The 12,362-nt window shown below is 36.7% G+C and overlaps 2 protein-coding genes across 5 annotated transcripts; both read left to right on the top strand.

The window, feature by feature from the left end:
• The first annotated feature begins 2,742 nt into the window (after positions 1–2,742).
• On the top strand, positions 2,743–4,401 carry IAA29 (indole-3-acetic acid inducible 29). Of its 2 annotated transcripts, none has more exons than XM_088809520.1 (4): positions 2,743–3,136; positions 3,322–3,563; positions 3,644–3,741; positions 4,046–4,401. In XM_088809520.1, exons 1-4 carry the CDS (start codon positions 2,844–2,846, stop codon positions 4,055–4,057), a joined length of 645 nt encoding a protein of 214 aa, XP_088665646.1. In that variant the 5' UTR covers positions 2,743–2,843; the 3' UTR covers positions 4,058–4,401. The 2 variants fall into 2 exon arrangements, with proteins under 2 accessions (XP_088665646.1, XP_088665645.1); XM_088809519.1 differs by having other exon boundaries at positions 2,745–3,136; positions 3,644–3,737.
• Positions 4,402–5,857: 1,456 nt separating this feature from the next.
• Positions 5,858–11,444, top strand: LOC18587781 (uncharacterized). Of its 3 annotated transcripts, none has more exons than XM_088809512.1 (20): positions 5,858–5,981; positions 6,268–6,351; positions 6,450–6,606; positions 6,702–6,773; positions 6,850–6,921; positions 7,040–7,111; positions 7,210–7,281; positions 7,596–7,667; positions 7,779–7,850; positions 7,931–8,002; positions 8,150–8,221; positions 8,328–8,399; positions 8,617–8,688; positions 9,266–9,334; positions 9,422–9,484; positions 9,658–9,702; positions 9,808–9,872; positions 10,003–10,379; positions 10,558–10,753; positions 10,943–11,444. In XM_088809512.1, exons 1-20 carry the CDS (start codon positions 5,873–5,875, stop codon positions 11,113–11,115), a joined length of 2,058 nt encoding a protein of 685 aa, XP_088665638.1. In that variant the 5' UTR covers positions 5,858–5,872; the 3' UTR covers positions 11,116–11,444. The 3 variants fall into 3 exon arrangements, with proteins under 3 accessions (XP_088665638.1, XP_088665639.1, XP_088665640.1); XM_088809513.1 differs by having other exon boundaries at positions 5,972–6,059; positions 10,937–11,444; XM_088809514.1 differs by lacking the exon at positions 5,858–5,981 and adding an exon at positions 5,990–6,097 and having other exon boundaries at positions 10,937–11,444.
• The last annotated feature ends 918 nt before the right edge of the window (positions 11,445–12,362 follow it).

Here is a 12,362-nt window from a genome sequence, read left to right on the forward strand (position 1 = left end):
AGACTTTGAGGGGTTGCAGTGGGTGCAGTTATCGGATAACTAAAGAAGAGGGACGTGTTAACAGAGATGGATAGAGATTAGGATTGGTTTTGATTTGGCTGGGTGTGAATCAATGATCATGAATCATGATTATGGAATATGACTTTGTAGGGTGGAGTGTGATTAGAGGCAAAACAAAAACAAGATTAACACGAGAATTATTGTAACACAGACAAAGCAAGGATGAACCAAATGATACGCCAAAAGCCAAAAATGGGAATGATTGTTGTTTGTGCTTGGTATCCCAATACCCTCTCAGGACATTGACATCTTTGCGGCTGCTTGCTGGAAAATCAAACATTCGAATGATGAAGAACAATGAAAGAATTGAATCTCCATCATGGAAATTGGATTTTACTTGGTAATATCTTTTTGAATCTTGACTGGGAATTAAACAGGGCTAAGAAAGAAAGGAAGAAAAAAGCTTGATGAAAAAGAATGGAGGGCGGGGTCGGATTCACATGGCACATTAGATGCTGCAATATGGTCACGATTACAATTGAATGAAGCCCAGCAACAAGTAAAACAGTCCCCATGGCTTAAGGGGCAGTACTATAAGCCTTAAAGATAAGGTGAGCCCACCCTTCCACCTGTACCTTCGGCAAACAGTTGAATTATGAACTAGACTTTAAATGACAACAAAGTACTCTGAATTTTGTGAAGTGTAGTCACAATCTGTTTAAGAGTTTCTTATCATCTCTGCCAGGGAAAAGGCTTTCTCCTCTCTAAATTAGCTGTTACTGCTTTGGGGGATGCTTTGATCCCTGGAAGGGGGACCTCTCTGGGAAATGGGAAAACACGAATGAATGCTTTAGGGGGTACAAAAAGCAAACCCACTTGCTTTCCTGGCGTGTGGGACCTTACACCTTGCTGCAGATTGGGGAGTGATTCATTAAGGTAATTGTAACACTTTTGACTGCTATGCTTGGTTTTTAAAAATCACTGTATTGGACTGCTTTCAGGAGGCTAATTTTCCCACCAAAACTGTGGGTTTGTCACGCTTTTAATGTGTCCTGGTTGACCATTTCTTTAAAGAAAAGTAGAGTAGAAAGTTTGCAGGTTGTAACTCCTACACGCCATACCCTTCTTTCTGATACAAAGCGTTTTTCAAAGAAATTGGTTAAAGCTGGTGGAAGGGTGTCCGAGCGGTGGAACTGGAACTTCCTCCATGATTGAATTGGCCTTCATAGTCCACTTGCTAGAACAACATAAAATCAATCCAGCCCATTTTTCATTTTTTGGGGTCTTGTTAAACTCAATCAACTCCAATATTGCCAAAATCCCTTTAGAGTTTAGCAAATTCGGAGGTACAAACGCGTTTGAATTTATGTGAGTATGCCAGCTAAAGGGACAGTAAATAATGTGTACCAAATTTGGTCTTATATCTAACCCCTGTTGGGTTCCACCACACGAGCATGATCATACAAAGCCAGATTGAATCATGATGGGGCTGAACATGAAGAATTCCGATAGCTGGTTTGAATGTATGTAGAAACCACGCTAGCCGTGCAGCGGGTTGCCGGGGGGCTAACATGTCGAGCCCATGCCGGCCATCACATGAACTTCACAAGGGAACCCTCTCCATGTTCCGGAACAAGTACTTTCACAGCTAGGGTTTTTGAACCCTACCATTACTTGAATGTGATCAAAGAAACCTACAAAAACACACACCAAACGTATAATATGTTGTTGGTTACTTTGTCTAAGTTCATTCCTCTCTCTCTCTCTCCTATTATTGATCTACAATTGTGGAAAGAAACTCCGACAGAAAGAATCGAGATTATTTTAATGGAGAAGAGTTTTAGTATCAGAATCATTACAAGGAAGAAGATCAGTAGAATGTTTTAGTTCCCCGTTATCATGGAGGGTCTTGAAATGAGAGAGTTCATGCATCATGATGTGTTTGGAGGTCGTCTGCCGACATGTTGGTACATGTTTAGCATTAAACTCATGTGCGCGAACTATATTTTAGGAACTGCTACTGTCACGTTTAGTTCAATTTTAAAAACCCTATAAGCACATGAACTCATCAAACTAGAGATATCTATAAAAAAAAAAATATGAAAGACAGGACAATGATTGGACATTGCCTGGTTCAATTTTGATTCGGGTTCGAAAGATAATCCAAGAAATTAGAGCTCCCTGGAACAACATCAGCAAAGTAACAAAGGCCAGTTTCCTTCTGTTTTGTGAAAAAAACAAAATCCCCTGTTACACCATCGAGATGAACCATTGCAAATTGCAAAAACATGGTTCTTGTCATGAAGGATCATTTCCAGGGAACATCAGCAGGCATAATTCGCTCTGGTAAAGGTTTCTACACTGGAAATGATACATGAAACAAAGCAAATACTTCTCAAGCTTGACGACCAACTATAACAACAGTCAATTTTAGAATTAGACAGTTTAGATTATATTAATTAAACACTTTGATATTATATATATATATATATATATAGAGAGAGAGAGAGAGAGAGAGAGAGATTGGTTTGGTGATTGGTGGGGACACAGACAGAGGGTGAAAACTTGGACCTAACCTGGGCTAGGCGGTTCTGGCACGTTGGTGCATTCTTTCCTTACCTGTCCGGATCATTGCTAGGCTTTTTGCCGACCCAACTTCTATGCTGTCCCTAACTTCCTCTCTTCCACAAGACTCAAGTCAATTTCCTTTCGCTCCCTCCTATATATATATATATCCTCAGCTTCAAGCAGAAACACCATTCGCTTTAAGCCCCCATCTCTCTAGCTTTTGTTTCATATTTTATTGGGTTCAACGTTTGTAGTACTTTATTTTCCATCTGAATATGGAGCTTCAACTGGGTCTTGCTCTCCCAACTCCAAACATAATCAAGGGGTTCGACTTGAACAACCTCGGACTCCACCAGCTGAAAGAAATGGGGGGTTTGGAAGCTTGGAACCACGCCGGTGGCTGTTTCGGGGACAAAGATTGTGTTAAAAACAAACGTGGTTTTGAGCAGGCCTTTGGAAACTTCACTGATGACTGCAAAGCAATGCCTTTGCTCCTATGGAGTGGTCAGCCAAATGAGGAAGAGGATCACAGGGATCAAAAGAAGAAAACTTCTTCCTCCATCGCTGAGTAAGTTCTGTTCTTTTTTCAGATGGAAAACAAGAAAACGTTAACTACAAACCTGATACATAATTCTTTCAGTTTGTTCCAGCAAGTGAAATGGCAAAGAATCGGATTTCATTTTGAACTTGATTCACTGATCAGAAGCCAAACAAACATCATCTGATACTGACAATTGCTTTTTCAACTGTTAGGAATGATGCAGAGGAAGAACAAGTGGTGGGGTGGCCACCCATTAAGCCATGGAGGAAGAATCTATTCCACCAGCATCAGCCTGGCAGGATTGAGAATAATCGGACGGCAGAGAAGGAAAATGGCAGATCCATCTATGTCAAGGTTAAGATGGAAGGAGTAGCAATAGCAAGAAAGGTTGATGTAAGGCTTTACCACTCCTACCAAGCACTTACAAACTCTTTGATCAGCATGTTTGCCAAAGGTAAGAAGTAATCAACCATACATAAAAATTCTTTCCAAAGTCTCAACATTCGGTTGATCTTTTGTTCCTGTTTTGAACAGACCAAAAATGTGATGAAGATGATTACACACGTTACACTCTCACCTACCAAGACAAAGAAGGAGATTGGCTGATTGCTGGAGATATTCCATGGCAGTTCGTATATTTTTCTTCCCTTTTTTCCTAGCCTTTCAATCAAATTTTATTGTTAGTAGCAACGTTAACCAATTGTTGAAGGACAAGAACAAATAAACAAAAGAAAATGCTTAGTGTATTTGTCTATTTAAAAGAGACATATTCGAATTTTCTTTTTTAAATAATAAAAAGAAATAAAAAATTAATACAATTTCTTTCTATTATAATTTCTTATTATTTAAAGATTCAGATTCGAATCTTTGTTCTAAATATCATATGACTTCTTTCTATTATAATTTCTAACAAATTTTTTGATATTGGTTTCGCAGGGTTTTTATTAAATCTGTGCAACGATTGAAGATAATCAAGAATTCGGGATGAATAGAAATGAATGAATTTGTACTCGACTATCAGGATAAGCTCAAATTTACTAGTGTTACCAACGCTAGTACATGGGATATGATCAATTCCTTCCAATTAATAGTTGTAAAAACTCTAAAATGAGTGAAGTGTGAAAGCATATATATGTAAGCTCTAGCAAGAACAAGATGAGTGAAGCATAATTAATTAATTAGCTTGTTAATTAGGTCAGCTTCTATTTGATGTATTGAGAGCCTAGTTTAAGTTTGTAACCTCTCTTTATTAGTTTCTTTGTTTGTTCAAAGGATGTTGCTACCAACTAAAATCTTTGAGTGCTTTATTTTTTTTTTCATTTTGGGATTCCTTTTTACAAAGGGGAGGAATTTCCCTATAGTTCTAAAATCATATTAATTCCTTATACTAATTGTATTTTTTAATTAATAGTAATGTTGTTTAATTTGTTAGAAGATGGTAGAAAATTTTGGTTTAATGATTAGTATCACTTACTTAAGATTTAAGGTATAGGATTAAGAAAGACTACCATCATTTCATACATGATAAAACAAGACTAATTTATGCAAATTTTAATCTTCTCAAAAATATTTTCTAATAATTTAAAAAGGTATTAGCAATAAAATATGAGAAAAATTTTATTCATGGTACATGAATTAATTTTACTTTAAAAGAAAAAAAAAATTTCAATACTGATGATTTCTTAAAAAGAAAATAAAAAAATAAACTTTGTTAGAAACAGAGTAAAATCCTTTTAAAAAAATAATTTCATGACTCATGCATGTTTAGAAACTTAAAAACTTATTTTATATGTAAAATATTTTACGGATCAACCGATAAAACATCCATTTTGAGCCGGAAATTGTTATATTTATTTGTCATTAAAAGTTTAGTAATTTTTTCATAAAAAGATTAATTTATATTTCCTTCCCGGAAATCACGGTGTTATTAGACAACAAAAACTGCTGTCTGAAAATCAGCGGCTTATGATAAGTCAAAGTACATATCACGCAAAGTGCCAGTACAGATTCACTGACGCCATAGTTTAAAGCAAGAACTGTCAAGGAAAATGATCTCTAAGCCATTGTTTCAGCTTCAGTTTCTTGATGAAGAGAATCATAAAGAAAAATCTTCACGTGTATGGAATACCATCAAGGAGAATTATAGACGTATACTACTTTTTTCTTTTTCTTTTTTGGGTATTTTTTCGATTCTTTTTCGATTCACTTCTCGAGGAGTATCAAATGGAAAATTGAATGAATATATGAAATTTTCGATTACTTTATTTAGTTTTTCAATGAAAGAAAGTATTTTGATGCTCTTCAACTGAGAATTCAAGGTATTAATCTGATAACAATCAGTTTTTAGCTCTTAAAAGTAACAAATTTACACTGCAACATATACAAATCAGTTTCCTCTCTTGTTTTGATGTGGGGTTGAAGTTTGGAGCAAGACCACCAGAGATCAAAGACTGATTTCCTTTCCGGATGGAATATATCTGGGAAAGCAATATGAATGGTGAATGGGAAAAGAAAGCAGAGAATTATGTTTCAGCATTCACACAGAAACAGGATGATTGTAATAGTTATACAAAGAAGATGTTTATGGAGTTGCAGGAGCAGAAAGATACCGGTATGAATTTGTTTCTGCAGTAGTAGGATTAGCTGCCACCACTGAACCTTTCAAACTTATTTTTGATCGTCCGATTAACTTTTAACAGCTGAGATGACTTAGGTGGGCTCAGGAACCGCAATTGGGATCCTCCCTGGAAATCTTGATGGCGTATGTGGAAAAGGGTACAAAAGGGTAGTTGTTATGTTAACGTCAGAGATACTGAACAAGCAGTAAAATACAAGTATCGGCTTTTCCCGGGAAACACGAAACATGCAAGAGGTAAGAATTTCTACAAGATTTCGGGCGACTCTGTTTTGGTCTTCGCTTTCATGGAATAGAAAATGCTTTTGAGGAGAGGTAGTCAAAGAAAGACTCCTGCATGATGACTCTGCTAAGTCTGCTTTTGTCTTTGTTCTTACATAGCTTTAATGAATCTTCACCATCAAAATCTGTTTCTTTCGTTTGTAAATTTTATGGCCGCCCTGGTCCTCTGTACTTATCTTCCTACTGTTTGCTGTGCCTATATGTATGCCTTGGTGGGTGCATGGTTTCCATTGCTACTCAGCTATGGGGTTTCTTAGCTTTTCTTTGCTCGTTCTTGGGTTGCTTCAGCTTGTTTCTGCACAACAAAACACTGATCCAAATGAAGGTTTCTATAAGCAAGCTGGTTATTTTATGGATGCTTTCATTAATGTTTCAACTGGTAATTATGTTCTAAGTTTTCTCATCTGCTTTTTGTTGGTTCAGTGGCTGCCCTCAGGAAGATCATAGATTACTGGAACTTGGGAAGTAAGCTGAATCTAACCGTTGACCCCTGCAGCCAGAACGCAAAATGGACCTCAGAAGATTCAAATCCTCGTGTTGCCTGTGACTGCTCCAGCAATCCCTGCCACATCACCCTTTTGTCAGCTTACAAGCACCACCATGATCATTATGTTTATCATTTCCCCGCTGTATTAGTTATATTATCCTGATAGTTTTAATTAAAAAAAATTGCAGGAAGATTTATGCTTTGGATATTAAGGGTGAGATACCCAGAGAACTGTTTGAGCTTAAGGAGTTGATGGACTTGTATGAGACCAAAACGTGAAACTTTGGTTCCTTTATACCCATTTTAAATTGATCTGACATCCTATCTGTGATACAGGAATCTAGGTCAGAATGTGTTAAACGGGTCCATTCCTGCTGAAATTGGACAGCTATCAAAAATGCAATACCTGTAACTGTCCTAACATGCTTGCTTTGAATTTTACTGCTGAGTTCCTGGATTTGCAGGATTAATGCATATCTGAACTTGAACCTGTCACTGATGTCTTTTTGTTTGGACAATTCAACAGTAGCCTAGGCATAAACAATGTCACAGGTCCAGTGCCCCCAGAGCTTGGCAATTTAACCAAGTTGCTTTCCCTGTTAAGTTCACATCCATAGCTTTTCAAAATTTTCGTTTTAACGTTAAGCCCTTTCACTGTAAATCCTGAATTTTTCTTTTGCTGTTTTTGTGTTACAGAAGTTTTAGCTCAAACAATTTCTATGGACCATTACCCAAAGAGCTTGGACGTTTGACATCTTTGCAGCAACTGTAAGTAGGGCAACCTGAATTTTAATCCATTTTGTTAAAGGAAAAAGAGAACAAGCTGGTATTTTCATAACAGTAACTCAATGGATAGCCACTATAAATTGATCTTTTTAACAAGATCTGTTGGATGTTTGTGCCTGTTCATGGATTGAATACACTGAGTGTCTTATATATCTCATCTTGCAACATAAGTGCAACTTAGTGTGAATTAAGCATTAATATAAGAACTTATACTCTTCCACCACTTTTAAGAGTTACTAATATATTATGTTTCTCTATGCTTTCAGTTCTAATTTATTATCAAACTTTCCTTTCAGGTATATTGATAGCAGTGGAGTTAGTGGACCAATCCCTCCAGAATTTGCCAATTTAAAATCCCTTCAGATTCTGTACTTCTCTAGTGATTGTTGAACAATCTTTGAAGATAGATATCCTTGATAGTAGAAACAGGAAAGAAGTTGTTTGAAAGGCTAATTTTCTTTATTTTGACCACATTGCAGCTGGGCATCTGATAATCTCTTAACTGGGAAGCTGCCAGAATTTCTTGGGACCTTTACAGAATTCAGAGACATGTATGCAAATGACTTTTCCTTCAGCTATATAATGCCATTGATATAGCAATATTTACTGTTGAGTTTTCTTTCTTCGACAGGCGGCTTCAAGGGACATCTCTTGAAGGTCCAATCCCAAGCAGTTTTGCAGCTCTAACTAAATTGGAGGACCTGTAAGGCCTTTTACTTAGATACAGTGTGATCCTAACAACTAAAGATGACTTTCTACTTTCAAATTAAGCATCCACTTGTTGCAGTGATTGCCTTTTTTGCTTTATAAAATTTGTGCATGGCTTACTTGAAATAATCAATGCTTATAGGAGAATTGGTGATCTGAGTGGGGAAGATTCCTCTCTTGATTTTTTAAACGACCAGACACGTTTGTCCACACTGTAAGAGATTTATATTTCATAGTATTGAATCTGCAAACAATGCTTTCTTCTTTTTCTGCTGCTGTAATTGCTTTCATTTTTGTGTCACTCACAATCATGAATGCAGATCTTTGAGAAATTGCCGGCTATCGGGACAATTACCAGAACATCTTGGCAGATTCACCATGTTGCAATACTTGTAAGTCACCTTATTATTGATTTATATACTTTTCTCTACCTGCAGATCAATATGATCTCTATTTTTCTTTCTTTTTGCAATTTTCTTTTCTTAAACAAAAAGAAAGCATGCACTTTCTTTTCCCCTGCATTTTTCTGATTGCTGTGCGCTGAAAGCAATTTAGCTGTTCAGGAATTATATCACCTTTTCTTTTATCTGGATAAAATCTTGATTTCAGGGACTTGAGTTTCAACGAGTTGACAGGTCAAATACCGATCTCATTCCGGGAGTTCTCTTCATTGCAGTTTTTGTAAGTTCTCTACCCATAGCTCTTCACTGTCCAACTTGGTAGAATGTGACCTCATTTTCGTTCTCTGTCACATAATTTTTGTATTGTTCCTTGTCAAGTTCATGGCATGGACTTTGTTTGCTTCCATAAAGTACTCCTTGCTAACATGAAATTTAGCAGGAAAGATGCAAATGCTTCAACTACATTTCCATGAAGATCTATCTTTTCGAATTCTAGCACATCACAATTTGGGTTCTGACACAGCTTCCAAAAGGCATCATGTCCTTATCTATTAGATTTTTTATCCTAAATTTAGAAGGATAACCCCCCAGTAACTCGAATCCTGTGGAATCCAATCATGAATAACTCGGTGTGCATTCAGTCGAAAATTTTTGACTGATCTCATCCTTCCCACATAATTGATTGAAAAGTTGGTTTGCACAAAATCTTAAGTGACTTAGAGGAATAATGGGTTCATGAAAATTCAAGCTGGGAAAAGAAACACCTCAGTTTTCCATTTTCTTAGGCAAATTTTTTCTCAGTACCTAGTGGGGAAACAGGGGTGCTGCATCAGTCCATCTGATTATTCATGTCGCAGGTACATTGGAAACAACAACTTGAGTGGGGAGTTGCCGGAAGACATCATAACTCCAGAGCTTATTGCATTGTAAGTGTCATGTTACGTTTAATTACTGAATACTTTGCTTCTTCAGCCACGGATCTGTTCTCGTGGATATTGACTGCTTCATTTCAGGGATGTTTCATTCAATCCCCTTTCTGGAAATTTACCTCCACAGTTTGCTAAGGTTAAATCAATGTAAGTTTCAGTTTTCCTTTTTAATCCTGTAGGTATACCCCTATTGGTGGGTAAAACTCATGCTTCAAATCCAGCAGTGATCACTTTTTAGTGAAATTCTGGGACCAAATTTTCATTGATGTTGTCTTGCTGCTCGGATTGAACAGTAACTGACTTCCCCTTTTCATACTCAGGAATGTTGTTGGAACTTCTATCAAAGCAAATGGTTTACAGGACAAGTAAGCTTTTTCTTGAGATTCCTATATTCATGTTTCAGTTCTAGCCTTCCTTGCCAGTAATTCAATGCAAAGATTGACAGACCATGTCAATGATGATGAATACAGAAAGGTTTCTGAGACGTTGGAGTGCCTCCAAGGCAAAACCAAGTGCAGAAACAAGGTTCCTTCCTGTGAGTGTAGCCTTTCAACTTCTTTAGTGTTTTTAACATTCTTAAGAAATGAAGAAACAATCACACAATGCCATGAAAGAAATTCTGATCAGACTATGATTAATCCAAGTTCTCCTTTTTCTTTGTGCAGCTTCGTTTTCTATCAAGTGCGGAGGCACAGCTCAGAAATCCGCATCTGGCATTGAATTTGATGATGACTCTGAAATACTCGGAGCCGCCTCATTGTACACAAGCACTGACAATCAATGGGCAGTAAGCAGTGCTGGAAGTTTCATTTCAAACCCGAATGGAAACATTTATATTGCAAAGACAGATTCTCAGATCACAGGAACCTTAGAGTCAGAGCTGTACCAGACAGCAAGGGTTTCACCAAGCTCTTTGAGGTACTATGGCCTTGGTTTGAAGAATGGGAAATACATTGTTAAGCTTCATTTTGCTGAGATAGCAATGGATGACTCGCTGTCTTGGAAAGGCCTGGGGAGGCGCTTATTTGATGTTTATATTCAGGTATGGTGAAAAAATCTAACTGCCCATCTTCTCTTGAAATTCAGAACAAGCTGCCCTTGCCCCCTGTCTAACATATTCCAATTTGTTAGAGCAATTGACATGGTAGATATGTAGGCTTCAATCCCCTTTTTTTTTTTTTTTCTCTCATCTCACTTTAAATTTAAATCGGTTGCTCAAGGGTGAGAAAGTTCTTCAAGATTTCAATATCCAGCACGAGGCTGGCGGATCCAAAAAAGCCTTGATCAGAACATTTGAGGCAAATGTGACAAACACAATCATGGAAATTCACTTCTTCTGGGCTGGAAAAGGCACCTGCTGCATTCCATATCAAAGCACATATGGCCCCTTAGTATCAGCAATCCATGCATCTCAAGGTTTTTCTTATATCATCATCTTGGGTTTAACAATCTATGTTACATGGATTCGGATTAGTGTCAGACACGGGTACATGTCGAAAAAAATCGAACACAAATACATTAAAATTAAGAATCCATGTAACATAAATAATAAACTTATTGGATTATCTTAGTTCCTGACGATCATCAAACTTTTGTCAGTATCAGAAGGTGCTGCTGCCACTTCCAATCGCAAACGAGTGGGACTAATTGCTGGAATTGTAATCGGGGGTGCAGCCGGGATTGTGATAGTGTCTTCCATATTCTACTTATGGTGGAAGAAGGATCCACAGGGACACATGAGAATCTTCACAGACTCACCAAGGAAACAACTAACATAAGTTCCCCCCCACTCTCTCTCTGGGCTCAGCCTGCTGTATAATATGTACCTAAAACTGAAAAATCCTGAATAATAATGCCTCTGCACCCAAACATCGTACTCAAGCTGGTTTCTTGGGTCCTTGGCCTTCCAAGGGCCAGCTATGAACTACCATGGGGTCCTAATCTGAAGCAGAAAATTGAACCATAAATAATGGATGGTTGAAGCCTTGATGTGGCTCTGTGTCCCTCTCAAGGTCCATTTGTATTTAAATTATGCAACCAATTTCTGTCTTTCAGCATCAACGCCCTGTTGTATAATTTATGAAGTTGGTCTTTAGTGGTTTTCGTATTACCTGTTTTTTTTTTTTTTTTTTTCCATTTGCTTTTGTATTTTTCTTGATGTCTAGATGTTATTGATTCCGGGACCATCCTTGCTTTTTCCGCTAAGGAACTTAGAAACAGTTAATATTTATGGCGTGGAAGCCTTTGGAGGATCAGTTAAAAAGGTTCTGCTACAAACACAGCTTATAGATACTTAGATTTTAACACAACGGAGTATTTAAATGTTTACACCATCTTCTATTCTATTTGGGAGACGTTTTTTTGAGATAAAATAATAAAATTTAATAAATTAAAGTAAATAATATCTTATAAGATAGCAAGTTTTAATGGAAAATTAACAATTACTCAGTCTAATACTAATGAAAACTTTGATCTTATGGCATATGATGTAACAATTAATTTAATCACATGACAATTGATATGGAACGTGTTATATAGACAGAACGATGTCTATCGCATTTCATTTTAGTGTTGTTAATTTTTTTTTTAAATTAGAGATTTGTGTAGGTACGAATCAAAAAGATAAGTACAATAAAAAATAAATAAAACTCAATTATATAAATGAATATGATTCAAGAACTTTTTTATTATTCAAGCCTTGTCGCCTTTTTGTTTTTTTCTTTCGTAAACAGTAAAAGCATATAATAAGGTGGAACAACTGAGTAGAATCAATTAATTCGTGTACCCAAAAGCGAAAAAACCAGTGTTACAATCAATCATAGGGGAATATTTATATATATAAAGCAATATACTTTATGAGTTGAGCTTTGGGTTTTAGAATTTTAGGCTCCCCTTTTGCCATGTCCTTTCACTTTAACAATAGTGCTCCTTTAAATTCTTTTTTTTTTTTTTGCTTTTCAATGCTTTAACTTGAAACCTCCACTTCCATAGACAAAGCTTTTTCTTCTTTAATTCTATGCTTCTT

Source organism: Theobroma cacao, chromosome 9, assembly GCF_053813885.1.
Source record: "Theobroma cacao isolate CCN51 chromosome 9, ASM5381388v1, whole genome shotgun sequence".
Lineage (NCBI taxonomy): Eukaryota > Viridiplantae > Streptophyta > Magnoliopsida > Malvales > Malvaceae > Theobroma > Theobroma cacao.

Bases quoted from the DNA above. Each gene is read 5' to 3' on its own strand.
- LOC18587781 (XM_088809512.1), top strand. From the start codon at position 5,873: ATGTGGAAAAGGGTACAAAAGGGTAGTTGTTATGTTAACGTCAGAGAT. The intron at 7,282-7,595 runs GTAAGTAGGGCA...CTTTCCTTTCAG, and splicing joins TTGACATCTTTGCAGCAACT to GTATATTGATAGCAGTGGAG. The intron at 8,689-9,265 runs GTAAGTTCTCTA...TTCATGTCGCAG, and splicing joins TTCTCTTCATTGCAGTTTTT to GTACATTGGAAACAACAACT.
- IAA29 (XM_088809519.1), top strand. From the start codon at position 2,844: ATGGAGCTTCAACTGGGTCTTGCTCTCCCAACTCCAAACATAATCAAG. The intron at 3,564-3,643 runs GTAAGAAGTAAT...TGTTTTGAACAG, and splicing joins GATCAGCATGTTTGCCAAAG to ACCAAAAATGTGATGAAGAT. The intron at 3,738-4,045 runs GTTCGTATATTT...TTGGTTTCGCAG, and splicing joins GCTGGAGATATTCCATGGCA to GGTTTTTATTAAATCTGTGC.